This window comes from Pygoscelis adeliae, unplaced genomic scaffold, assembly GCF_000699105.1.
Source record: "Pygoscelis adeliae isolate BGI_AS28 unplaced genomic scaffold, ASM69910v1 Scaffold282, whole genome shotgun sequence".
Classification (NCBI taxonomy): Eukaryota; Metazoa; Chordata; class Aves; order Sphenisciformes; family Spheniscidae; genus Pygoscelis; species Pygoscelis adeliae.
The window spans coordinates 2,636,832-2,664,383 of record NW_008824352.1 but is presented as its reverse complement, the minus strand read 5'-3'; the positions used below and the strand labels follow the sequence as shown (position 1 = coordinate 2,664,383).

The 27,552-nt window shown below is 44.6% G+C and overlaps 1 protein-coding gene across 1 annotated transcript in view; it reads right to left on the bottom strand.

Moving 5' to 3' along the window:
- MYBBP1A (MYB binding protein (P160) 1a) overlaps nt 1–27,552 on the bottom strand; it is a 67,510-nt gene that overhangs the window by 33,080 nt on the left and 6,878 nt on the right. Inside the window, exons 2-23 of the mRNA XM_009319312.1 lie at nt 27,325–27,420; nt 26,373–26,456; nt 25,909–25,983; nt 25,368–25,475; nt 24,114–24,304; nt 23,672–23,839; nt 22,180–22,297; nt 19,495–19,784; nt 18,446–18,553; nt 17,701–17,826; nt 16,720–16,923; nt 16,093–16,201; nt 15,608–15,695; nt 14,338–14,489; nt 13,539–13,628; nt 12,724–12,864; nt 11,839–12,003; nt 10,629–10,786; nt 9,664–9,798; nt 8,306–8,417; nt 5,848–5,979; nt 3,907–3,975 (exon numbers count right to left, since the gene is read on the bottom strand). Of these exons, the coding sequence (XP_009317587.1) occupies nt 3,907–3,975; nt 5,848–5,979; nt 8,306–8,417; nt 9,664–9,798; nt 10,629–10,786; nt 11,839–12,003; nt 12,724–12,864; nt 13,539–13,628; nt 14,338–14,489; nt 15,608–15,695; nt 16,093–16,201; nt 16,720–16,923; nt 17,701–17,826; nt 18,446–18,553; nt 19,495–19,784; nt 22,180–22,297; nt 23,672–23,839; nt 24,114–24,304; nt 25,368–25,475; nt 25,909–25,983; nt 26,373–26,456; nt 27,325–27,420 (2,919 nt within the window). The remainder of the gene's footprint in view (nt 1–3,906; nt 3,976–5,847; nt 5,980–8,305; nt 8,418–9,663; nt 9,799–10,628; nt 10,787–11,838; nt 12,004–12,723; nt 12,865–13,538; nt 13,629–14,337; nt 14,490–15,607; nt 15,696–16,092; nt 16,202–16,719; nt 16,924–17,700; nt 17,827–18,445; nt 18,554–19,494; nt 19,785–22,179; nt 22,298–23,671; nt 23,840–24,113; nt 24,305–25,367; nt 25,476–25,908; nt 25,984–26,372; nt 26,457–27,324; nt 27,421–27,552) is intronic.

Sequence of the window (27,552 nt, the reverse complement as noted above, 5' to 3'; positions counted from 1 at the left end):
ATTGGAACAGGCTGCCCAGGGAAGTGGTTGAGTCACCATCCCTGGGGGTATTTAAAAGACATGTTAGATGTGGTGCTTAGGGACATGGTTTAGTGGTGGACTTCGCAGTGCTAGCTAGGTTGGACTTGATGATCTTAAAGGTCTTTCCCAACCTAAATGATTCTATGATTCTATGATTCTAGGGTGTGATGACAACCCCTCTTCCCTGGTCAAGCATCCCTTGCCCTTTGGTCCCCCACTCATAAATTACACCAATCTCTCTAGCTCTTTCCTTTTCCAGGGAAACTGCTGTATTACTGTCTCCCTGCAGGCATCCACGCTCAAGGAGTAACATCAGAAAAACAGAACTTGGCCACATGTACAAGCTTCAGTTTCAAGTTCAGTCTCAGTAAGACCATTGCAAATTCGCCTTTCCAGTTTAAAACTTGTTATACAGGTTGGGCTTACTGCTAGGAAAACCTACCAAGCCAACCACTGTGAGCCAGGTTTAAAACTGCCTTAAGAGCTCTCACCCTCTAAGGTGCTGTTTGTTTTATCTCACAAATTACTTCAATATGGAGGTGAAAAACCTTACTGCTGCTTTAGGCATGTAGAACAGTGTCAGAGGAAAAGGGCTGACGATGTCAGTCACACTATCTAAAGTTTTTGTTCTAAAGCTTCCTTTTTTTTCTGCTAAGCTTTGCATCAAGGTGCACCCTCTAATAAAGATGTGCCTTTGGACATCTCCAAAAGACCCTTCTCTAAAGCAATCACACAAGCCAAAGAAATGCATGTAGCAGAAAGGCATGTAGCACCCATCCAATAGCTACAAACACCTCTGTCTTTACAAACACAACACGGCTGCTGCGGGTTCCATGTTCTCTGGGTTTTAGAGGTGAGGAACTGAGGAGGCAGGATGCACAGAGAGGCTGCAGCAATGCAAGACCCAGTTGCCCAAGTCATCAGCTACAGCCAACAGTCCTCACGGACAAACTCTGCTTTCCAATATTCTCGTACTCACTTCACAGAAGCCACAATTTCATGTTAATGAACACTGCTGTTTGGTGAAATAAACCACAGCTTTCACCCAGCCACTCCTGTCCCTGAACTGACTATCCCTGTGCCCTGAACACAGTGAGTTGATCAAAGTTAATTTTAACACAGCAAAAGGGGAGGGGGAAGTATGTGTGCAAGGGGAAGGTAAGTTTTCAGCCAAATCATCCTCACGTCCATTTTGCGACATAACTGCATGAACACTTGGGCACCAGACAGACAGCGAGGTCCCCAGGGTCAGGACAAATGGCTGGGGTTCGAGAGACCAGACTGCTCCTCTCCAAGCCAACGCCAGCTGAGCAGCATTTGAACAGCTCCTGCATTTCCTAGAGGATCCTCTCTCAGTTACAACTGCCCAGAAATTGAGTTTGACAGACCTGCAGCAGCCCACAACAGAAGGCACAGGAACAACATTTCACATACAGTTCACGTTTGCTGTTTCTTGACAACAGCCCAGGCAGGTCCAGGCTTCGCTGTACACTGTGTGGCTTACTGAGCACACAGGAAAACGTGTTGCAAATCACCTCAACCAGGCTAGTCCAGGGCTATCACTTAGTGATCATGTTTGACTTTACACTAGAGGCCCCAGCAAGAGCAGAGACCGCTGAAGTAAGAGTTGGATATGTATGCCGGTAGCCACAAGATCTTGCTTTAAAGGCCTTAAAAATCTCAGGGACCAGTATGGCTGAGAGGAGGGATGGAACAGACCCCCTACCTCCATGTTGCGCTCACAAACTCCCAGGTATTCAGCGTGAGGAGGAAGGAACACCCCCCCTTACATCCTCCTCATGAACCACTTTTCCTTTTGTTCAAGACTACCTAAAAGCCCAACCTGAAGGCACATCCACTTCTCCTACCCCCTCGGGAAGGGCCTCCCCCAGGCCAGCTGGGATAGTGGCCAGGAGCCCTGCTGGGCCAGAGCCCCAGGGTTCATTACCAGGCCAACACAAGACACCTGGCCAGAGCTGTGAGCCTCCCCCTTCCCGTGCAGAGCACGGCTCTCCCCACCCAGCACGGCCCTGAGGACTCCCTGCCAAAGGGATCTGCAGAGACAAGAAGTCAAAATCACAGTGGGATTAGCTGTTCATACAGATGCAGCAGGCATAGCCAGAACGATCAGCATTAATAACAGGAGTGTTAGAAGGGGAATTAAGCCTCATGTCTCTGGGACTAAGCTAGTTTACTGTTTAGAGGCCAATATTCAGGGGCTGAAAATGGGAGACTACCCCACTTGCCTCTCAACCATCGGGGCTGGCCAAAGTCAGGTTATCAGGAGACCTTTGGTGTCTTCGGGACTCTGAGTTAGGACAGCCCTTTTGGTCACCGAGTCCCTCCACCTCACTCCCCCGGAGGCTGCCAGGAGCTGCAGAGACTCCAGAGGAGTTATCCCCCTGCTTTACCCATGACATCACTTTGCCACATACACCCACGTAACTTGCCCCCCTACCCTACCCCCTAGGATACCACCAAAGCATATTTGCATTGAGAATCAGTGGGAAAATTTAATTGAAAACCTGGCAAATCGGACATTTGAGAGGGGAAGCCAGAATTCCTGAAAAGGAAGCAGTCTGCAAAAAATGTGAAGCTGCAGCTCCGAACTCCACAGGCTTTACACAGCTTACTCTCCGTGTTGCCTTTGTTTAAACAGTAGTATATCCATGTGCTCTATCCGGTCTCCCACAAACAGCGCACTGCATGTCCTTCCCTAACTCCTCCCACCCACGGATAAACAGGCTCTGGAAACAAAGCTTGAGCAGATAACTGTGGAAGCCCTGAAAGAAGGACGATGCTACTCCCTGTGGGGAAGCAAAGACAGCCACATAAATGAAGCTGTCTGCTTGGGATGCTGTTCTTGGTTCTCTTGAGTATGTGCCTTATAATTAATTTGTTTGTTATTTGTGTAACACATCCTTATTTCTATACACTGAAATTACTAATAGCTTAATTCACTCTCATTTTTCTTGTTTAAATCAGAGCCATTCTTGTTGGGTAGAAGAGCCTGAAATGCAATTTACACTGACAACGTAAAGCAGCCTTACAGTAAACACATACCTAGCCCTCCGCATTCCCTCCAATGGTCAGAAACAATAAAACAGCTATTTATGAAACAGAAAGGTCAATCCAGGATGCACTTCTGCAGGGGACAGATGCACGTTACAGCTGGGGGGTGGGAAAGTTTGAGACACACTGCTACTGGCCTAAAGGGGTTTTGGTTATTAACTGCGTGGAAGGCACCCCCACTGCAGTGCATGCTGCAGTGAAAATCCAGACAGGCCTCATTCCCTGCTCATGCAACAGTGAGCTGTGCAGTCACCCTGCAATGTTTTATTGATAAGGCTCCACTAATTTTGTGTTAGTCAGGCACATGCAATCAACCATCAAAAATTGGATCTATAATACAGGTGGTTTTAAACTAGACACAGAAGCACATGGCCTAGAAAATGCAGGACAGCTGGCAAGGCGTGGAACAGACTCAAGAAGCTAACCTCAAGTTAGCATTAGGAGGCAAGGATTACAACACGCTGCATTAATACAGAGGAACATCTTACCAAGAAGAAAGTAATCAAGGAATAAGTGATGGAAGGCAACCCCTACAACAATCAGGCTTCAATCCTGAAAGCTGTTTTTAAAGGAGATGCTACCAAAGAACCCCCATAACTGTGAATACATAAGCTACTTCGATAACTTCAGTCGCATACCTGAAGCAGCAAGGCAGTATTTGCAAAAGCTCTCCCCCCAGGCAGCCCACTTTTCAAAACTGGGCAGCCCTAAAGGCAGCAATAAGCATACTAAGCATCATCTGAGCTGCCGTGATTAAGTGACTTCTCTGATTGATGATTTAATACAGCTTTGTTTGTTTGCTTTCCTTCTTACCTGCTGATGTTGCCTGGCTCCCGCTGTGATAGACTTGACAAGAATATCTACTAATGGCTTACACATGATCTGTAACAAAGAAAGACCCAGTCTCTTATTAGTGGTTTGCTGACAGACAGGTTTGTTTTTCAAGCAAAACAGTCTATATTTTACACAGCTTCTTGAGTGAGAAGAAAATGCCACAAGAAAGAAAAGTGCCCAGAGATCAGCAACAGCTTATTTGAAAATTAACAGCTTTGCTCACACCAGCCCTGAGTGAAACCTTGATCACAAGGAAAGCAGCAGCAAAACTCTTAAATTGGAAAAATCAGACAAAGATTTCACCTCCTGTGTTCTGCCTGGTTCTTGATTTAAGTCTGCATCTGCCTGATACTTAACATAGGCAGTTCACACAGAGGAACAGTCCCAGAGGCAAAGGAGAACATGCTGAGTTAGACTGGAGAATATCAGAGCTTGGGGAAAGACCTGAACCCACGTGCTAAAGAGGCCAGAAACAAGTGTGTCAGGAGGAAAGCCTCCCTGGAGACAGGTTATCTTAAAGTTGTTCCCTGCAACAAGTCTCAAGCAAAACAACCTTTCTAGAGGAGGGGTACTTATCAGCAAAGCTTGATGAACCTCTATTCTGGCCTAATCCACCAATTTCTATGTTTATAGGCAAAATATTTCCAAACTGAGGGGCAGAAGGAATCCAGACACAAGAAATGAGAAAGCATGTGGACTGCAAATACCTTACTGGCATACCTCTAATGTCATCTATCAGGCACTGGAAGGTCTAGCCCTGACAAAGCATGGACAGCAGTTTGCTGCACAGTTCACTGACATATTGTGCAGATGGTTATTCCAACCACACCACCTGAAATAGCTTCTTTTTGGGGGTAAAATGACTACTAAAAGAACAGATAGCTCTAGCAAGTGGGCAAAGCCCAGCTTTAAACAGGCCAGTATCTGCGTATATCATTACCTTCCTTTTATAAAAGGGATAAGCTTAAAGATTTTAAAAGACATTTCTGCAAGAACAGTTGCATGGAATCCACAGGCTCTAGAAACCTGCAGATGGGATCTTAAGCTTGCTGTCCATGCGGGCAGCACACAACCATTCTCTTCCCCTATTTCACTAACTTATGTAGTGGCATCGTGGGCTGGTGTCCTAAGAAACCTGGTATGCAAAAGAACTCTCCTGCGTGGATTCCCTCAGAGTCTGAAAGCATCTTACCCCAGTTACACAAGCCTATGTCTCCTCCCACCCTCCTGTCAGACATCAATTCTAAAAGGTTGAAGCCCTTGAGAAAGGGATTCTGGGAACTGTCTCTGCCTCACTCTGACCTAAAAATCCCTGAAGAACTATATGACATTCAGACCCAAGGCCTGTTTCTTAAAAACTGGCTGTCCTCATAGTGGAGACCAGCTCCAGGCATAGGTCAAGTTTGCAGGAAATACCTCAAACATTTCAGACACTGACACTGTCTGAACAAGGGGCTTGCAGATTCGATTCCAATTAGACTCTATGCTCTACAGTCTTCTTGGAAGAAAATTGATAAACTGAGCATGCAGTCAGAGCAAAGCTGGACAGGAGCTACATTAGCTGTTTAAACAAGCTGGCCTCTTCTGCCTTTGTGCAAACCTTTCTCACCCACCTTGTCTTGAATACTGGTAAAAAATTAGAGCTTCTTAGGCTATGCTTTAAAGAGCAGCCTTCTGTTCATCTACATTCTCCATGCAGTATCCCAATCCAAACCACAAATGAGATCCTGGCCTTCTGCAGCGTTGCTATCAAAACATGCAGTATTAAGAGTCTGAGCAGGTGAAGATCCTAGGAAACCTTACAGCAGTTTTAAAAGCCCACAATAAAATGGAGAAGTTTCTCTCCCTACTTTCCCCAGAATTACAGCTTTACTTTGGAACCACCAGAAGACAACATACCACACAGTCAGCAACACTTACCGGGAAGCGTCTGAAGAGATCATGGAACATGGAGCTTGTAAGGGCACTGTTCCGTTTAGTCAAGAATTGTGTCAGTGCTTGCTGATATATTACAGTCACCCTCTCCATATCCAAACAACCTGTGCTCAAAAGCTATAGGGAAAAGCAGAACAAAAAAGTTTCCAGTGAAATGCAAGGATGAATCGCTAGCAATGAAGTAATTAATTTCTACCAGTGCACACAGATTTTTCCAACAACTAGATATTCTTGGGTAGTGTATATGATACAGGCCTACGAGATACAACACAGAACCATGAAGAAACAACAAAGTGGGCCCCAAACATGCTCCCCCAAGTACCGATAGCTGTATGACCATGTTAGTGAAGGGCAGCACAGCTTTCTAGTAAGACGACATACACTGTATGTAGTGTGGTGTAGCGTGGGGGCTGTACTTCTAGGTTTGTGGTGGGCATGTCTAATGCGTATTAGGTTCACAGAGCACTCAAAGACCATGCTGCAGCAGCTGTGCTGTGCACATGGTGTTCTCAGCGGTACAGCTATCTGAATCTGTAGATATTAGTGTATGTAGATAGCTAGATCTACATACACTTAGCAGCTATGCCCAGGATTTCTAGGTACCCAGCAGACAAGCCCTAGCTCTGATCAGGAATCCAGCAATCCCAGAACAGTGTAAATGCTCCAATATCCCCCTCTGGTGGGGAACAACAAACCCAGACATGCAGCAACCAGCTGAGACCTGCACAGGCCGTATGGATCTAAACTAACAACACGGGGATGAATGAAGAGTGAAGCACGGAAGCATCGCATCCCGACATTCCTGACTGTTCTCATATTGCCAGGGAAGCACAGCTCTCTGGGAAGAAAGAAAAGTTAAAGCCCAGGAGGTCAAAGCTATGATCTTCACAATACTGAAGGGCCTTTTACAATTTTTCCATGGCCCCATGGAAAGTTAAAGCCATGTTAGTGTCATGTCCCATTCTCAGGTTGAACCCCCAGTGCTACTGCAGCTGAACACAGGCTAGAGTGGAACAGGGGAGATGGATCTTGAAATATATGGCCCCAGTTTCCTAGTCAAGCATCTATACTTAGCACTTACTTGACATACACATCTGCAGGTTAAAAAATGGATTCCTCTTCCCATGCAGATGTTTACTGTAAAAAATTTCTTCTATAGTAACAGGCTTTTCCATAAATTTGGCCACTGCAGCATAGGGTCTGCTCTAGTTCCACTTTGCTGCTTACTGAAAAGCTCCAGATTATGCTCACAAAGCACTGCTTACTAGAAACACATCACATCTTTGTCTCAGGTTCCCCACGGCAAAACCTTCCTGGCCTCAACACAATGGCAGCACCAGCAGCATCACACAAACTAAACCATGTCACTTCCTTCAAACCGGCAACTCACTTCAGCTGCTGGCTGTGTCCTTGGCTGGTCAAGACCACAGCTCTGTTCCTGCAGGAATAATAGCCTTCCCTGTGAAACTGCACAAGAATGCTGTGAAGCATGTCTCACTCCAGCCTCAACGTCAAGTATGTTGTTTATATTCCCCACAGATTTCCCACTTTGTTTTTCTTTCCAGAAAGGCCCAGCACAGAACAAGAGCTGCTTGAATTAACAGTCTCAGTCTCTCACTAAGCCTTAGAAACATTGGCTATCTTTTCAGCTGCTAATAATATCTCAGTGATTGTAATTTCCAGGCCCTCCCTTGCCATGAGGTAGCCCTGTTTATTCTCCTCCCCCACAAAATGTCAACAGGATTAAGGCACTAATTCCTGCACATAATTTGAGAGGTTCAGAGGCAAGTATCAGGCTAGCCAGTGAAACACTACTTGCTAGGTTTCTATGGAGGTGACTGGACTGGGCTGCCCAATATATAGGGTCACCAAATTCAGACCTGTGAAATTCAGTAGAGATGGTAGGTAAAAGGGAACCAGACAGTAAGGCTCCCGGAGTAACAGACACCCATAGCACAACTAGATGAAGAGTCTCCCTGCTGAAATCAGGGCTGCTCCACACTCTCTTCACCCTGAGATAACTCAGCCCAAACCTCAGAGAGATAGGAGTTCACTCTCATCCACCACTGTCCGGTGCCTTCCTGCTCCTCAGCACCCTCCCAGAAAAGAACTCAGAGTGACTGCCAAGAGGTTAATGGAAAAAATAGCAAATCAGCCAGGAGAGCAGCATAAATATATATTAGGCTTCTTTGGCAATTAACCTGGATCCACTGTACATCAGCAGCCCCTGGTGGCTATAAGGCAAGCAGGCACTGCAAAGGCAGGAGGGTGATGGTCAGAAGGGGATGAGGAATTTGACAGCTTTACAGAAAAGAAATCATGTAGATCGGTATCTGCAGGCAGCAGGAACACTGAGACTGAATAAGCAAGGCCCACTCAGCGAAATGGGGTAATGCAACTTTACTGGCAAAAACACTGCCTCAAGAGCAGCCTGCTGTCTTACCTGACAAGCCTGCGGGATGGTGTTGCTCTGTTTCTCTGGCAGAGGGGTAGGAGGAGTTGATGACTTATTGGATGTGTTTCCTCTCAACACTTTGAGCAGGTATAATGAGGCACTGAAAAAGAAAAGGAAAGGGGGAGAACAAAGCAGTTACCACAGTGTCACGGTGCCACTGCAAAGCCACCTGAGGGCAGAGGCCAAGTGATGCAGGCAACTTATTCTGTACCAAGGGGGGCTAAAGAGTCCTAGAGGGCCCCTTCTCTCAGTCTAACCCACTCTTGCCAGACCTAAAGACAAATAAATCTTAGGAGGCTGCATCATTTCGTTATTTGTCACTGCAGTTAGGCATCCCCACTATCAGCCTGGTCTCCTCAAGCTCATGCTTTTGACTAGCACTGCTTGAGGACTTCTGCATTTGCCCAGGATTTCCAAGCCTGCACAGCTCAGCCAGTGCTACAGTGCAGCCCTCTCAGCCCAGGCTGCTGTGTGCCTGGAGAACCCGGGCAGATCAACTGAGAGAGCATGCAGACAGCTTGCTGCTTTTGTGAAATGTTGTATTAACTGGGCATGACTCCACTCAGGACTGCCACTGCCAGGAAGCTGTCAGGGAGCCATGCGGCACACACAGCCAGCGCTGTGTTGCCAGGAAGCACCAGGGTTCCTGCACAGCCACAAGCCAGGTGTGCTGCAGAGCCAACACTGCCCAATGGCACTGGGTTGACCATGCAACATGGTACCCACTGCATACACAGTTGTGTTGAGAAATCCCAGACTGAGTATGAAAGTCCTCCTGAAACTGCCTGCAAGTCACAAGAGAGCCTACTGGTAAATGGCACTCCCATTTACATCAGGAAACAGCAAGATTGCTCATGTTTCCTAACAAATACGCATATGGCTTATCCTAATTCACCTGTATTCAGCAGCAAAGGAGTGAATACTGGTACATAGAGTCAGGACTCATCATCATTATTATCCTCATTGTGCTATCATGGAGACAGTAAACCAGTATTTACAGAATTGCATGATGACTATAAATTACACTCATCCCTGCACTGAATTACACACAATTCATTACTCCCTGATGAAACCTCAAGGAAGCGCTTCCCATCACTATCGGCAAGCTGTACCAGACCATTTCTGTATCACAGAGCCCATAGAAGATGATCACCAAAAAATGGACATCTGTTTGAAAATGCTTCAGACTGCCAGGATGACCGACTAGTCCTCATGTAAGACACGGATGCTGGCACCTAGCCTTCATCGAGTCTCTTGCTTCTCTGAACTGTTTTAACATGCAACATTATGCCTGCTTACAGACCAGCCCACAGCACTGAGTAGAGATGCTCCATTTTAACGCTCACCTGAAATAATAGAGAGCCACTGAAGAGTCAGTGTGCTTGCAGGCTTTCTTCACAAGCCTCTCCACAAAAGCATGCAAATCTTCTTGCAGGGCATCCACTTTCTTGCAGTACTGCTTAGTTCGGCACAATGAGTTCCTGAAAGAGCATTAAAAACAAACCCAAAGCCATTACCTACAGGAAGAGCTCTGGGAAACAGATTTCTATGAACCCTTATCACTGGGCTCAGGGTGACACATAAACAAAAATGGTGCTAGCTGTGGGCAGCAAAAGAGGCAGTCATCGCTGTGGCAAGAAGGGTGAGGAGACTTACTGCTCTTCACCTTCAAGCACCTATTTAGGTATCAGAGTCAACCTTCCCCCAGAGCTCCCGCAAAGCGGATTGGCTGCCTCAAACCCTGTTACCGTGGAACTGCTTCTCAACAGGGGGTAGAGAGCAGTGCTGACGATGTCAGGGAGTGGTGTACAGAGGACACACCATGACACACACCATGCGTTATGCCTGTATCTAGCTTCTATCATGCCTCACTTCTGGCCGTGAACAGAGAGGATTTGCACTCTGCCTGTCTCAATAGTAACTCGTTGGGAGTTTTGTTCCAGCCACAGCAGCAACTCTGTAAGCCTAGGGAGGTGTTGCATGATCTGACTCGGAGGTCAGAGGCCTCTGGCGATATTCAGTGGCATGGCACCGTGCCTTCAATACCAATGTTTGTTCTTAAGGTTTCCACCTGCAAACAGGTTTGACACTTGAAGTCCCTTAGATTAGAAAACCCAGATCCTAATTTCTTTCCTGCAGGTTATGACTAAGCATTGTGGGCGCGTGTGGTGCTGGTAATCTAATTCTACACAATCTATAAGCATAGCAATTGTCTTCAATCTTAGAAAGACCAACTTCTGGGAATTCACCCAACACCACTGGTGTCTGTGAAAAGCCATTGCCTATTATCTGGAGAACTAAGGACACTTACTTGAAGATATTGGCTGTTTTCTGGAGGAAGTCAACCTCCTGCTTGTCAGAGTCTGAGCTCATGCATTGTTCAATCACCCGAAGCAGGGGCTCAATGATGTCAAACACCAAGGGGTTCTCTGATTGCTTAGTCAGGAATGCTTCAATCAGATCCAGCACCTGCAAACAGAGTTACTGATGTGAGAACTAATACAGACAGGGAAACATGATGGATCTACCCAGAGCAGCTCCTTCAGACTTGAGTGGGCCACGCAGCAGCTGGAAGGGGCTGAAGAAAACTATTTGCAGCTGAGATCTGTATACCTTCTGCTATCATTTGTACTGTTAGGGCATGAGAAACTGAAAATTAAGAATTTGAAATTGAAGATTAAAGGCTGCCTGTTGACTTCAGCTTTATTTTGTGCAGTGACACCATTTAGAAACAGCAGTTATGAGAATCACTGCCACCTGGCCAGACCTGCAGTCACTATAACTTGGCACAGATCTCTGTTAGCACCACTGACTGATAAGCTCTCACCCCTGCAAGCCCCCCTTGACTTCCAGACAGTCCATTAGCATAAAATCAGCCTCTTATAGCACAGCATCAGAATGAAAATGCAGTAAAGCCAATGGCTTGCTATGCCGTTCAGCCTTCATCTTGGCTAATCTGACACCAGACATTTCTATACAGGAGCGGCTGGAGCTGTCTCTGGATGCCCAAATATCCCAGACAGTCCCTGCTGACACCAGGTGGCCTGAAGTCAGTATTACAGTCACAAATAACCAGGGGGTGTTAATCATAATCCTCCTGATTTTACTAGCATAACAAGCCCAAAAAAAGCTTACACTGCAAAATTACCAGAGGGGTTTTACGCATGTCACACTAAGGCACATCAAGCTTGTCCACTTTACAAAAACTGACAGGCACCTACCTTCGGGTAGGCGTGGGGAAGGAGCTAATAAATTGAAGCATATCAAATCAGCAAATGGAAACCACAGTTCACTTTTTGAAAGCACAGTCCTGTTTTTTGTTTTGAAGCCCCAGTCACTGACCACGATATTGCTGTGCCAGGTGCTGTACAAAGCCAGAACAATCCAGTCCCAACCTCCAGGAGCTTATGACATACATGAATGTCCAAGCTGTTCAATGTTAAGTAGCTCATGGCAGGCAGTAGGCTACAACTAACATGCTAGTAAGCCATAGGTCTTCACACCAAACACTTATCTCCCACCTTGATCTTGAAATCCCTCCGTAAGATCTTCTCTTTCCGCATCCTGTCTTTCTCATCCTTCTTCGCCTGGATCCGTTTCTGCTGCTCTGCAAAAAGGGCTGAGATGTTCTTGTCAAGAGCCATCATAGCCTCATCATCCAGCTCTTCATCACTCTCATCTCCTCCCTTTTGTTTTTAGAATGCAAAAACAACATGTCATCTCATGTACCTCAAAAAGACAGTGGAGAAAGAACCACAGCCAAGACCAGACTCACGGTAGGGATGTAGCTACCTCTAGACCCATAATAACAACATGGGGAGGGAAAACAGATGCTCAGACCCATGAGAAATCTAGCTTATATTTCCTATCAGGTAATGCTGGCTGCACAGTACTAACACGCAGAGCTGGGGGATCAGGAGAGGGAAGAGGCTGAGGTTTTGACACTGACTCCCTCTGTGCTATTGCTCTTTCAGTAAAGAGGTTAATATATTGCTATGTCTGTAGCCTTTATAGGAATCATTAAACCACACTCCAACACTGCTACAAGAAGTCTCCAGAGTGGCCTACAGGGATCACACTCCCCCAGGCAGGCCAGCCAATACAGGCAGCATGTAACAGTATCTCAATGCTTTAGTTCCTGACAATCTCGTCTATTACAGGCAGGAACACAAACTGTATCAGGCTAGACTGGACAAGCTAAAGCACTCAAGACACACTAACAATAGAAGAACAAATGACTTATTCCCACAGCTTGCTTTGAAGATCCTGACCTCCTGCTTCAAATGCCGTACAAAGATGACTGCCAGGGTTATCACTGCATGGGCTCAGATAGGATGGGTATTAGATAATCTTTCACTACCCCAAACCTCCTGGTATCTGTATCAAGGTAGGCAGTGAAAACGTACCAATGCGTTCCCTGCTTGGAGAACATTCATCAGCTGACTGCGAAAATCATCATCAACTTCTTCATTCTTTTCCTCATCCCCACTGTCATCCTCTTCCTCAGTGTTGCCTTCATCCGAGGAGTCCTCGCTTCCTTCCTCGTCCTAAGGAAGAAAAGTTCACCTCCTGACCCCACTGTTCTTCAAGCCCTGCTCAATTCTCAGGTGTTCAGAAATAAAACTCAAGCCTCCCCTCACCCCACTGCCTTGCTTCCAGCCCTCAGATTCAAGTAAAGACACCTCATAACAAGATACCAGATCTTCACAAGAGCTAAAAGCAGAACATAATACAGGCTTCTCTGTCATATTAAATGAGTATCAAAATGAAGCTTCCAAGGAACATCTGAAGTAACAGCCCACATCTGACTCTCCTTTCTGCTAATGCTTGTAATGCTTTGTGACTCGAATCTCTGCAGTTCTTAAAACCCGAGATCTTGAATTCAGATGGCTGTGCATCACAGCAATGATTCAGTCTGTGGCTGCAAAAAAGAGGGGCCTGTGCTAATTTCAGGATGCAGTCATTTGTTCTCAGGAAGTCATCTATTCAGCCAGCCATACCTACAACAGCATTTTCCTTCAAGGCCAAGAGACTAATAAACATGCACTTCCAACAAGCCATTTGTGTGTTGCACTTCTAAAATAAATCTTAATAGAGCAACAGCCTTTTACTCGAGACAGAGAAATGCAATTATGTCTATTACCACAGATCAGGAGAAACATTATTTTTAAACAGTGATGGTCTGAAGACTATTTGTCACTGGCAACAGCACATCAATTACCATGTCCTGTGCAGATTTGATCTTTTTGTCCGATTCTTCCATCACAACAACAGCACTTTCTTCATTTTGCTCTTGGTATGGGTCAACAACCTGCAAAAAAAGAGGGACTTGTGTTTTTTCAGTGTTTTGTTTTGATGCATTTCTTGTGTACAACAGACAGGAATTTTGGCACAGTAAGCCAGCTGAATAATGAAATAGTAAGTAAGGGCATTCAACTTTCTGGCTTACAATATCATGTTTGTTAATATGCTAAGTTCTTTCTATAAGTAACAAAAAAGGTGGAGAAAACTGAAGAGGTTGGTGACATCACACATTTTGATTTGTTACAAATGAAGTATTAGGTTCACCTTATAAAGTACCTGACAGCACATCTTTGCAATCCACATATTACTCTCTCAGAAGACACCACCTTACTCAGTGGTGTGACCAATTCAGACTTTCAGTGTCACTTATTTTTAGCACCACCACGCTTAGCCTTTCTAGAAAAGAGAAGTTGTTACTATTTATACTCCCATATAGAATCTACCAGCTATGTAAACTGACCCAGGAATTTCTTCAGCCTAAAACTACCGAAGAATACAGCTTAAAGTTAGCAGATCTCAGGCTCCCATAAAAAAAAAACAAACCCAAACCAAAAAACAACTCTCTGTAAGCTACCTTTACAATTCAGTAGCACACATTGTCAGACATTTTCTAAATCAAGGAGGCTTTTATTTAATCCCAAAATAGAGACATGCTTGTATATCTGTTAGGAAAGAGACAGGTGAACAGTACAATGCCCTACTGGTGCCTCACTTACATCCAGGATCAGCTGCAAGCCCCTCTTGGTCAGGTTAGGGCAAATCCGTACAAACACGCTCTTGGAAATCCGACGTATGAGTAGGCTGGGCTGGGCAAGCAGGGAGAGAAGGATTTCCACCATCACCTCAACCCATCCTGGCTCTGCGTTGTCTGCACAGGAACAAACAATGACAAGAAGGGGCTAAACCACTGCACTGGCACATCAGTAACAGACTGCAGAAAAATTCATCAAGGGAAAAAAGATGGTCCTTCTAGCTGACTATTAGAAGTACTCATTCAGCAACACAGACCAGAAATAATCAAGTGTGAAGCTGAAGATCATAGCTGTATTGGAAGGCTACTAACCGTAGGGAGAAACATGCCTGAAATTGTCTTTAGGCCACTGCAAAGCCTTACCAGGTAACAAAACGTACTATTCATTAAATCATTACTTAGATTAGCAGTTCTGCAAATCACGCAACACCTACCTGGCCACGTTAAAGCAATCAGCAGCCAGTCAGCAAAAGTATATAGATTTTATAGTGTTTCCAATGAAATCAGGAGTCACAGCAGCCCATGAAAAGTGCTGACATTTGAAACTGGTCCATTAGTCCAAAAGTTTGGCAATCCTGATCTACATACAACCAAGCCACCATAGACTTACAGCTTTTATTTTCACAGTACCCTCAAATTTACACACAGATTTAAGGAGAACAAGACGACCATCGTTAGAGAGGAAGTCAAAAGACCAAGCCAGGTTCTTTCTTTCCTGGTCAAGTCCCAACCTAGCTCCGCAGGCCCTAAACACGGACTAGCCTAAATCAGCAAACAGGCTGTGTCTACACACAGGACACATTTAGTTTGCCCAGGACTTGAGCTCTGAAAGTACCAAGTTTCAGGCCTGCTGGCTGTTGGGAGAGCCCACAGCTTTGCCCAGGCAGATACCACCACTTCATTCAAGCTCTTAGCCAGCACAGAACAAGGACTCAAAAAGAGTGAACTCCCTTGGACACTGCTCATCTGAACAACGGCCAGCTCTGAAGCCCACCTATCCTTTAAGAGGCACACAGGAACTCAAGCCACTGAGGAAGAGAATAGAGAGCTGGAGCAAGAGACGAGATTTAGAAAGACAAGGAAAGAGAATGAAGGAGACAGGATTCTCCGGGGAATAAGTGCATCAAGCTAGAACCGATGCAGTCAGAGTGCTTCACTAATTCAGAACTGCCACCTTCTGTCTTTTGACAGACGTTAACAACCCCACTCCATTTCTTTCTGTAGGCAGGACTCACCAGCCTTTTTCTTCTTAGGTTCTTTGCTGAATGCCCTCTCCGTGCAGTTCAGAAGGTCGCTCAGAACGTCCATTGTTTCAGACGGATTCTGTTTGATCACAGGCAGACAGTAAACACCCTCTCCGAATTCCCCATTACCAACAGAAGGAATATACCCCGAATCTAAGGACCTCTCTAAATAGGTACAGAAATTAAAATCAGCTACTACAACCCCTTTGCAGAAGAAAATATGAATCTAAGTAAAAATTGCTCCACTCAACAGCAAATCAAGGGCAAAACTAGTGCTCAGGCCAAGCTTTGCCCCTGTAAGTTGTCTACAGTCAGTGTAAGAATCACGGTTTATTAGCTGCCAATTGCCCATTTCTAGAAGCCAGAGGCTGTGAAAGATTGGATGTCTGAACACAAAGAAACTCTCCAGCTCAGTGTTCAGAAAGCCCAGCTATCAGCCCATTTTACACCACTCAGATATGCTTCAGAGGTCTTACCTTGAAAAGATGAATGGCCATTAAAAGCAGAAGTTGCTGGAAAGCAACGACTTTGGCACTGTCTGATTTATTTTCCTTCTTCTGCAGATTCTTCACAGACTGAAGTGTTCTGAAGAAAGAAACCCTTTTGAGTCTTTCACAATTACAACAGCAAATCCTCTCTTATGATCAGACTAAAAACATGACCAAATCTATAGTATCGTTTCCTGTACTTCGCATTTAATTTCTTGAACTTGGACATACATATAGTATACAATCTTAACCCAGCAATAGCATCTCACCTTGTGCGGCTTATAAAAACCTCTGCACTTGGGCACAGGCTAGATTCCTAATACTACAGCCAAGGCATAGTCCTTTATGGGAAACCAAGCTCAGAAAAGAGCACCAGAAAAGAGTCACTGAGAAGTTAGTACAGGCACCTACACATAGTTAACGCACAGAAGGAACAGGAAGAAAGGAACAGGGTGATGAGAAAGAGAGAGGCATCCTGAAACCCAGTCGCAGGTGCAGGACACTCAAAGGGAAGAAACAGAACTGCCGCTGCTGTGAAATGGCTCTGCTACAGCAGCCAGAACAACAGCAGGAGGATGAGAGAATACAATTTCTCTTTCATTGGCCCAATCTCACCTCTCCCAGGCATCCCTCTGTCCCTCGGTAAAAGGCTTCACAGCTTTGACATGCTCACAGGAGAGCAGCTTGTTGGCGTACTCAACAAGGAGAAAGATCCACAGCTTCCCATCTGCAGTCACACCATGGATGTGCTTCTCCCTCAAGGCTGCAGCCTTTGCTGTCTCCCCCAAAACAGTCAAGGTGTTTAAAGTCTGAAGTAATCTGCAAAGACAAACAGCCAGCGTGTTACTGGCAGAGGAACCAGACGGCCTTCTCACACTTTCCAAAACAACGCCCACCAGTAGAGCACTCTCATCCCAGAGCTCTGGTCACTCACTGCAACCCAGATTCACAGGGCCTAAGTTCCAACCCATGCATGTATCCAAGCACAGTAATATATAGCTCATTGTCTTGGCGTCCCCAAGCACACCTGGTGCCCCCAAGGACACTGACTATTATTCTCAGTTGTTTCCCACTCTGTGTCCCAACATGTCCTCTGCTTTCCCTCTACTGAGGTTGGAGCGCCAGCTTTGGCAATCACCTAAAAGCATCTATTATTACCAACTCCATCTCCCTTAGTACAGGCAGGACTGTGGAGCCATCAGCAGCTCACATGCAGAGTGGACAGAAAGCCAACAGCAACCTGCACAACCCCACCACCTCTCTCTTGGGTCCTTCCACTTCTAGCTTGCAACAGAGGCAATGGAAATCTTATGAGAAAGAGCAGTCCGAGCTCAACTCTACACCTACCTGATCATCATACACATACTCAGCAGGTTTGCCATGCAAAATTATGGTTTTACTGGACAAAACTTAAGGATCTTTGGAAAATCCATCTAGGATCTCCTTATAAAAGCCATTCCCTGGTCCTGGAGTCAAACAAATGCTCCAATAGCAGCTCACAATCCCAAACCTCTTGCCCTGCCATTTGCTGGCTGACCTTATCCTCAGGAAAAAAGTGACATTTCCAAGCTTAAAACATGCAAGCAAAATCCTTACCCAAAGAAGTAGTTTTCTGTCACTGAATGAGCCTGTTCGTCTAGGGGCTCTGATGGAAGGACATTCGCCTCACGTATTTGGGAAGTCTTTTTCTTAGCCTCAAAGAAAGCATGGAAGAAGCAAAACCTAGAATGGACAGAAACAAGAACAAAATTAACAGCCAGCGCGGTCATAACAAAGAAAAAAGAGCCCAGGTGTGCAAACCAAATAGTGCCACATATTCACATTTTTATTCAAGGATGTCCAAGCACTGAAAAAAAGTCACTATTTACAATAAGACCCTTTCCTCAAGGTACACAGGGTAAGAAGAGAGAGGGATGCTCAGGACTTCACAAAAGTGAAGTGCCAACACTTGAGGCCACACAATACAATACTCAAGACTGTCAGATTTGGATCATATTCCCCAAGACTTTTAAACTGACAGATAAATATTTATTAAGATCTGATGCAAACATTAGAAGTAGTATCTTCACGCAGTCTAGGTAACCAGGAACCTAGTATTTACTGAAAACCAATGGGACTAAAGTGACTTTAAGTGCCTGAACTACTTATGACAAGAGTTTTCCCGAGTTTGCAGAAGGTATTTTGAAAACAGAACCTAGTCTCCCAAACGATTTATGTTATGGAATATTTCTACCACTGAATTTGCCTAGTGTCATGGGGACAGCTTACTTGGAATACTGCTATAGAGCTAAACAGAATTATTCCAAGCACATGTGGCATTAAGTCATTAAATCATTCTCACCTGGAAATGTCCATCACAAGGCTCTCTTCTTTTTTCACTGAACTTTCAATGATGTTAGCAAGTCGGTGGATGATCCATTTTCTTAATCGAGCAATCTTATGTTGTGCTCTTTCAATAAGAAGTGCACACAATCAATAGTTTGAACACTATCCCAAAATAAACACAAACCACATAATCCACTGCAGCAAGAGGTGACTTTCAGCTCTTTAGAGGCTTTACACTAAAGATGGCAAAGTTATGCAGTAAGAAAGCAACAGGCACGTAAGAAGAGATATCATCTTTCCCAGTTTGCTTTTCACTATGCAAAAGGCAGTCTCTTTACCCCACTGAGGTACTGCAGTCTACCAAAAAGCACTTCAAGAACTGCAGTAGTGCACCTATGACCTCACTCTACTGACAAGTAACACACAGACACACTGTTTTAACAGCTTACATCATCTTTGGAAGAAGCCCCTGCACGTAACCCAGTACCCACAGCACCAAGTTGTGGGTATTCAACGAGCAGCAGCGCCAACGAGGATAGAACTTTCTCTTGGGAAGTTTTCCTAGCTGGAAATTGCTACAAATGCCTATCAAGGATATAAGTATTTACAGGCTACTCTTGAGACACTGAAGTGGGTGCTTTGCTGTGGGCCAAGGAGACGAGAGCACTCAGGCCAGTTTAATAGTCAGATAAAAGGGATGCACAATTCCTACAAAGACCTGAGAGTCTGCAGTGAAAAAGGAAGCCACTGGACGTTTTTGCCAAAGCAATCGTCAGGGCTAGAAAAACATGAGAAAAGGCTTCTTTGGTGACCCAGCCTGCTCTGGTCAGGCTGGCTGGTTCTCACCGTGTTTGCTCCTATTTGCAGAATTGAATTTTGTGCCAGCAAAAGAGTCAGATGCTGGGGCTAAGCCTTCTGGGACAGAGGAAATAGAACAGGCAACAACTATCAACTCATGGCAAGGGAACCAGCAAACGCTGGCTGTCCAAACCAGACTTTACACAGGTAGCTACTCTAACCACAAAACAGAAAGAGAAGAGGAAGGTGCATTGTCTGTACACTTACGTGTTTAGATTTTCCTGGGTCTGTTTTTGCCGGTTACTTGAGAAGTCTAAACAACAGTCAAAGTCCGGCCTGAGGAACATGTCTTTGAGCCAGTCAATATATTTTTGCAATGCCACTGGCTGCAGGTGTCTGACTACCCTGGAAGAGCTGGACAACACTGGATAGCCTTGATTGGTGAGAGTAGAGAAGCCAATCATCACTGCCAGCTGCCTCTCCACATCATCACAGCTGTTCAGAAATTCATCTATATATCCCTCCATCTCTGGAGCAAACTTAAATCGGTCTGGAAGCTGAAAAACACGGTCAGACAAGCAGGTTAAGAACCTCACACTGAGTCTGAGTGTCTTTGTAAATACAAATAATTTTACAGATTTGACTGCAGTAAGTAAATTAAAGTCACGTGCCTGAACATTTGTCATAAGGCATCAATTGATTGTCAAATCAACATTTGACAGCAGGTCATCGATTTCACCTCATGGTCTTCCTCACATAGGAGCAATCACCGTAAGCAACCACAGAATCCTGTCACGTACCAACTTCAAACCTTTAAGTTGCACCTTCCCAAACAGTCAGGCTTCAGTGGACTGGACCACACGCTGGCCAGTGCAGCTAAGCTCCTAGGCTGATCAGCTCTTATTTTGGGTGAAAGTCTGGGGTGTTTCTCACATCATCTGCCTTTCCCTCGATTTGGAAACTCCCCCACATGAATTCTGGTCTCATCTAGCAGCCGTGGAGCCTGCTGACCTACAGTGGGTAGAACAAATCCTGTCTCCTCTCCCTGGTGTCTCAGAAGTGTTGAGGCATTCTGAAAGGAGGGGGAGTTGACACGTTTAACCTAAAAACTGTATCCTGAGGTGTTGCTGTTTTGTGTTAAATCCTATCTTCAGTCCTGGCATACAAGCTGACAGGCTGCTGGCCTTGGAACACTGTCCAGCAGCATGCAGACCACCAGGACATGTCCCATCTCACCACACATCCCATTTCCTTATGTTCATTCATAGCCCACAGTGTTCAAACCCACTCATTTGTTTTGGAAAAAAACAAAAGCATAACTGGAGAAACCTTGAAGAGGGCAAGCTGTGGCTTCGTTCCAAAAATGCAATGTAACTTCTGCAAATTAATAAAACAACTTGTTTGGGAGTGTCATGATCAATATAGTGACCTGGCGGAAGCAGAAACCATAATGAAAGTCTAGGGAACACTGTTCTTTTAAATAAAGGGGCTATACATTCCTAATTAACTACAAATCCATCCAGTTATAACATAAATACCCTGGCAAGAAATCTCACACAAAACACAACTTAGCAAGCTCCTGCTTCCACTGTTGGAGAATTCAATACTTGTGCATCAGTATGAAAACTGGGAGAAAAACTCCAGGAAAGGCTGCTGTAAACAGGCTAATAACTCACACCGGGGGTTTCATCAGTCATCTCTCAACAAAAGCAAATCAAGTACATTTGCTCCCCTGTTGAAAAAAAGTGGATTCAGGAAGATAACTGTCAGTAAACGTCAGACTCAAGCTTTGTCTAGTTCCACCTCCAACAACAACCAGAATCTCATAAGAAAGTACAAGGTAACAGTATTTGCTTTCCAAAACAAAGAAACAAAACAAAACAAACCCACAAAAACAACAACAACAAATTCAAACTAAGATCTTTTCTACTTCCTCATCATCATCAACATCAGCGGTTTCTCTTTCCATTTAGTCAATCATTGTCTTCGGAGGATTTGGACATTTCAGATGGGAATTAACAAATTTTTTTATGCACATGGAAGAACACAGCCTAAATCACTGTGCAACAAGCATAAAAAGCAAGAAACAGGAAAACAACTAAGTCAGTGGATAAACCCTGGAGAAAGTTGGTCCATACAGGGAGGCACCATGGTAAGCATTATTTTCAGAGCAAACCCGCACATCTATCGCTGCTTTGATACCAGAACAGAAAGACTGCAAAGTCCTATTCCTCCTAGGAGAGGGCAATGATTTTGGGGCCCACATGAGGAGGCTTAGGATTATGTTACCACAAAAGCCAAGCCAAAGCTTGTTTTTAATCAGTATTCCCCTTTTATTCTTCCTCCCTTTATTGCAGGGCTGTGTTGTTTGCTGGCTTCCCAAGATGGAAGGAGGAAAAGGAGTTCCAAAATCCAATTCCCAAATAAAATTTCTGCTTAAACCTCAGATGTGCTTACTGAAACAAGCACTAACATAAACAAAAGCATGAGTTGTCCCTTTTTGTCTTTGCCTTCAAATGTGCATGCAACACCCAGCACAATGACAGACAAAAAGGAGCTTCTGGACACGCAAAATCAAAAGGACTGTTAAAGGATGACATATGACATTGTCAATATGCGGAGGGCTGGCCTTCCTCTGCTTCCCCCATCGTTAGAGCTTTCTCAGCAACATCAGTGAAAGCAGGTGGGTCAGTGCTGAACAATTTCAAAACCCTTAAAAAGAAGTCTGAACAAAAAGTACACAAATAGGCAATGACAATTAAACACAGCCTATACTCAGCCCACTGCAACCAGTGGTCATACAACAACCTTGCTTTTAGTAAGAGTCCAAGGTCTAAAATTACATAATTTCTTTTTATACAAGACAACATGAAACTATAAAGGGGGGTGGAAAGGACTTCTGCTCAGGACAGAGTCTTTAGCCCTGAGCACGAGTACTTTCAGAAGACCTACCTGAGTCGTTACCACGTGTTCTCCATAGTGCTGCATCACCTTCCCTTTGAGAACCATCTGTAGCTGATCCAGAGACAACAAGGGGAGAGCACTGCCCAGCAACCGGTAGCACATATAACTAAGTGGAAACAAAGAAGATTCCCTCAGGTGGAGGCACAGCAGTAAAGCCACACACAGACAGAATGCAAGACAGAGAAGAAGTGGTGGGGCAGGCTACGTGGAGCATGTGGGAAGGCAGAAGTCAAAAACTCATGGATCCTGTGTTCAAAAATCCTACGGCCCAAAGCTTTTCTTCTGACTAGCATAACTGCTAAGATCTCTCCCCGTAGCAGGTCCTCCACTGTCTAGAAATAGATGAGTCCTCACCAGCAGTTCCTTCCTCAGTCCACTTTCTGGATCTCCCCAGATATTTTATTTCCACAGGCCTAATAAAAACTTACTTAGTTTTTGACTACACAAATTTACTTAGTTTTGACAGCAACTTGCTGTCAAATTTGATCAAAATTGCCCAATGGGCTCAGGAGTTATTTGATAGACAGCACTAGCCTAATTTCTGCAGGAAATCAGGCTAAAAAAGCAACACTTCTCAGCATACAAAGGGTATTTTCAGACTTACCCAAGAAGCAAAACAAGACTTAAACTGCTCAGGCTTGGAAAATGGTTTCCTTTCACTGTGATACACATGAAATATGTTACAAAAATTTTTTGTAGGTGCACCTCTACTTTTAAACTCTTGATCTAAGAAAGATTTAAACCTGGCCACAGACTGCCTCGCTATGGTCCAAATTAAATTATGCTCCCCCAAAATGCTCACAGATTTGTATTCCTGATTTTTCATCGTTTTTATACAGCGTGAGTCTCAACAGACAACTTAAATAATCCTACAAAGATCTAGTCTTGGAAAGATTAGACTTGGAAAAGGGGCTGAAATAGGTACCGTTATGATGTCAGCCACAGGCATGTCCTACTTAAAAACATGGACCAGGTCAGAATCCAAACACATACCCAGGTATTTTACTTCAGTCCCTCCCACAAAGCACAAGTCCAGCAATATTAGACACAAATTTCAGAACTAGGGTTTGTCTACACAGGAGCTGTCCTTCTTAAACCACGCAAACAAAGCCAAATGACTCTCCCTCTCAACCACTTAGAGAGAAAGGGACAGTACAGATCCTCTGACAAGTCTTGTAGGAGCAAGGTATAGATTTAAGACACCTTTATGCCCAATGAGGTGCATCACCTTTATGTGCTGTCCTAGTTAAATTCAACCTCAAATTTGTTATATGTCACAATTCTAAGAGAAGTCTTACTAACTCCTGGATTTAGGCTCCCCATAAAGTTTCTCATGAATACCTAAATAACCAAAAGCAAGCATTCTCACATTGTTCATGAGAAACCACATGCTCCACCCTACCACAGGGCAGCAGAAAGACTGGGGCAAGAAACAGAAGGGTAATATGGAAAACAACAAACAACGTATGTTAAAACAAACCTCACAGGTCCCGATTTCTCCTTCAATAGCCCATTCTCCACACCTTCTTTCCAGAACAGTTCAAAGGCATTTTCCTTCAGTGAAACTTGTAGCAAATCAAACACTACACTGGGCAATTTCTTGTCCTTCTTCTCAGACTTGGCAGCACTTTGCAGAAGCTCTATAAGTCTAGAAGAAGAAAGAAAATAATGTGAGTGATCTGGCCTGGAAGGGGATCGCTGAAGGCCAAATTCATCCTGCTGACGGACACAACATTTCCTGAGCACTGCAGGCTGTATCTCTTGGGAGAAATGACAGAGCTATACTTTAGGAAGCTCCATAACCCTTAACAGAACCTGCAGTGGCAAATACAGGCAGGTGTCAGAATGAAAGCCACATTTCTCTCACTGCTAGCCAAGCAACCGAGAATGTTGCATTTAATGCTCCTTATTTAAGAACTTACCTGGGAATATTTTGCTCATTTACAACAGTAGGTGAGCCAAACAGCTTCTTCAGGTTTTTAGGTTTCAGAACACCAGGGAATTTCTGTATCCCCACAAGCAAAAGGTGCAGGTTCTCTGGAGATGTGAAGGCTGAAGCGAGGTCACTTTGCAAGATGCCAAACAGGACCTCCTCAAACACAGTTTCAGGAACCTAGACAGGAATGAAGGTGAGAGCGTATGAGAAACATATGAAGGCATTTTACTAACTTGCTGTGTAGTATATTAAAATACCTGCATTGCAGGGCATTCTACTAAAAGCTTGCAGTGTTCTGGAAACTTTAGAAATAGTCTTTATGGTGACACAACCAAAAATAAATAATAAATAAGTCCAGCACCGGCATACAATCCCCAGGTGCTTAACCATGTGGGGTAGGACAATATGTTGTCATCAGATAGCAATTCTGGTCAACTGACTCCAGCCGCAATTGTTCTCTTGCTGTCTGACTGCTCCTGTTTGTACAGCCGTGCAGCCCAGGGAGAAGGAAACACTCTTCTATTAGTTTTTAATTATATTTCCCCAAAATAAGATACTCGTTTCAATAAGATTTGCTGGTAAACAACTGCATTCAATGGTTTTAGAGAAAACTGGATCCAACATTTTCATCAATAAAATAAGAAATGCACAAAAACTGCTTTAATTTGTATTTTTTAAAGATGGGATTCAAAATACTTTTAAACCTAACATCAAGACTAAAGGACCCAGAACACTTCCATACAAAACATTATTTAATTTTGATTTAACACTGTTAGTCTTCACATCCACAAACAATATCCACACAAAAGAGGGAAATAAACGAACTCTCTTCTTTTACTATGAACTCAGAGTTCCTTTACTCCGTGTCCCTACATTCTTTCACTCCCAACAGCCCAAAATTCAACCTTAGGCCCAGGCTTGGTGCATAAACAAGAAGGTTTGCTGTCCAGAGTTTTCAGCATACTTCTACTCGAAAGAGCAGACAGTCTAACATACCACCCAAGCAAGTCAACTGGGAAAAAACACACCACGGGTTTGTCCATGGTGAAATCAGACTAAGCTAAACCAGAGCATCCTTCCCAGAATAAAAGCCCACAGACAACAGAGGAAACAGCTCCCACAGTTTAAACTCACTCTTCCACACACCCCCTTTAACTTTCAACTATGAACAAACTAAGGAAAAAGCAGTCCCCAAAGCAAAGTCCTCCCTCCTCCCACCCACTCTGTGCTGTGGCTATACCTCAGACGTGATGTCAATAAGAGTTTTGCGAGGGAGATCTCTGAGGTGTGCTTGGTGATGTGCCAGCTGCTGGAGAAGCTGGACACTCTCCAGCAGAGCTTTCCGGTCCTAGAAAGGAAAGATAAGCCAAAAACAGAGGACATATATCAAAGAATTAAGCTGAAGGCTCAGGTAATAATCCACTCTTGAGACCCTTACACCTACTTGTAATAAGAAACCTACACAATTGCTTCCTGATAGGCCACTCGGCTTTTCCCAAAATGGTGTTTTCTGGCTGTATATGACACCAGATCCCTTCCTTCCAGGAGAGGTAGGGACCTCCTGCACCATCTGACACAGTTCCTACATTCTAGTTAGGAACAGACATTTAACAGGCTCAAAAAGTCCATGGATAATGCAAAGGAAATGAACAGAACTTGATGCTTCAAGTCCCATCTTATTGACTAGCCAATGACACAGCCTTTCTCTCTAGATCCTCTCTCCACGTCAGACAGCCCTAGGACCAGTACTGACAAACAACGTAACAACGGTAAAAAGTTACCTTAACAAGCCGGCCAGATTGAAACAGAGCCATGACTCCAAAAAAGTTTCCAAAAGCAGCGTTTCTCACAAGTTTCTGAAAAGGAAAAAAAAAGGGGGGTTAAAATCCACTTCACTTAGATTTCACATTCAGCTACAGCTCTGATCAGTGGAACAAGATGGCTGGAAGATCTAGCCTTGAACACCCTGCCATATGAAGATAACACACTGGAAAGCAACCCCCTGCATTATGTTTAACAACTGTCCTAGATTATCTTTCTGTCACATGGACGAATCTCAGCTAAAACAGGGCCAGATGACAATGTCATCAACTTCCAGTTTTTACAAATATTTCCGTTATTTCATTACGGTCATTTGCCTTAGTAAGAACCCCAAAACTATAGTATCCATGCACCAAGCCTTCAAAGAATAGAGAATGGTTAATTTAAGCTAGCTGTTGGCCAACGCTGCTATGAGCCGACTCACCTTTTTCACTTTTTCCAGATTGTGTTTTTCTTTTATCTGTTCCAGGACACTGCACATTGGAATTTCCTCAAAAGCCTGTAAAACCTGAGGAGATGGATGGAATAGCTCAGTTTGCAGGTCTTCCATTTTATGAAGTTTTATCAGGTTCAGCCGAAATAGAGCTGAACAGTTGTTCAGCATAGCAGCAGATGTGCTGCTTTATTAGGCCAGAATACAGACAACTAGATCAGGAGAAGACGTGTCAGAATAGGAACTAGTGTAGACATAAATATACCTGCTGATATTCCTTTTTTTTTCTCCCTGTACATGACTTAGCAGGATTAATAATGAGAACATTTTGCTGCAACTACATGACCCTGTAACAGAAGCAATGAAACTTTTCGGCATGGGGAAAGCTCTTCTGCATTATCAACTTGTTAGGTGCGACGAGGTCCGATCCCACTGGCGATGCCAATTGCTGGGACTTTTAGCTATGTTACAGACTCAAACAGCAGGGAAACAACAGGGAATTTCTGTATCCCCACAAGCAAAAAAAACCAACTTTGAAACACGTGTTGAAGGGTTGCCTTTTCAGATCTCCCACATAAACAGCCCGACACCAGGAGCAAGTCAATTTTAAGAAGTCACAATAGTTCTAAATGCAGCATATTTTAAAACCTAGTCAAAGTTTGCAAATTAAGGATGGTTCTTGAAGCAGGACAGAATTCTGTAGCATGAGCATGATACTGGTATAGCTTATACCTTTATAAGTGCTTCTAAAACAGACTAGCACCATTTAAAACTGCACAGTTTTTCTGTGCTCGCCGCCAGAGCCTTCTCTGCCATCTGCATGCAGAAGTTGCCAGATGGGAGCCCTCGAGCCTCCTTATAAACTGCAAAGGGGGACCCCAGGAACTGACTGGGGTTGGTGAGGGGCCACAGTGCACTCTGCTCTGCTCTGGGGAATACTGACCTGCGCCAGGGCCAAGCTGAAGCCTGGGCGGGCGGCCTCTCGGGTGGCTCCCAGTCCTTCCACCAGGCGCTTGAGGGTGTACTTCAGCTCATCGTCCTGAAAGAGAGACCCAGCTCCGGCGGTGCCCACGCTCCTCTGAACACAGCGGGGCTGCCGGGCCCCCCGCCGTGCCGCTGTTCGAACAGACGCGTTTCCAAGCGTCAGCGGAGGGAAGAGCCGTGCCGACCC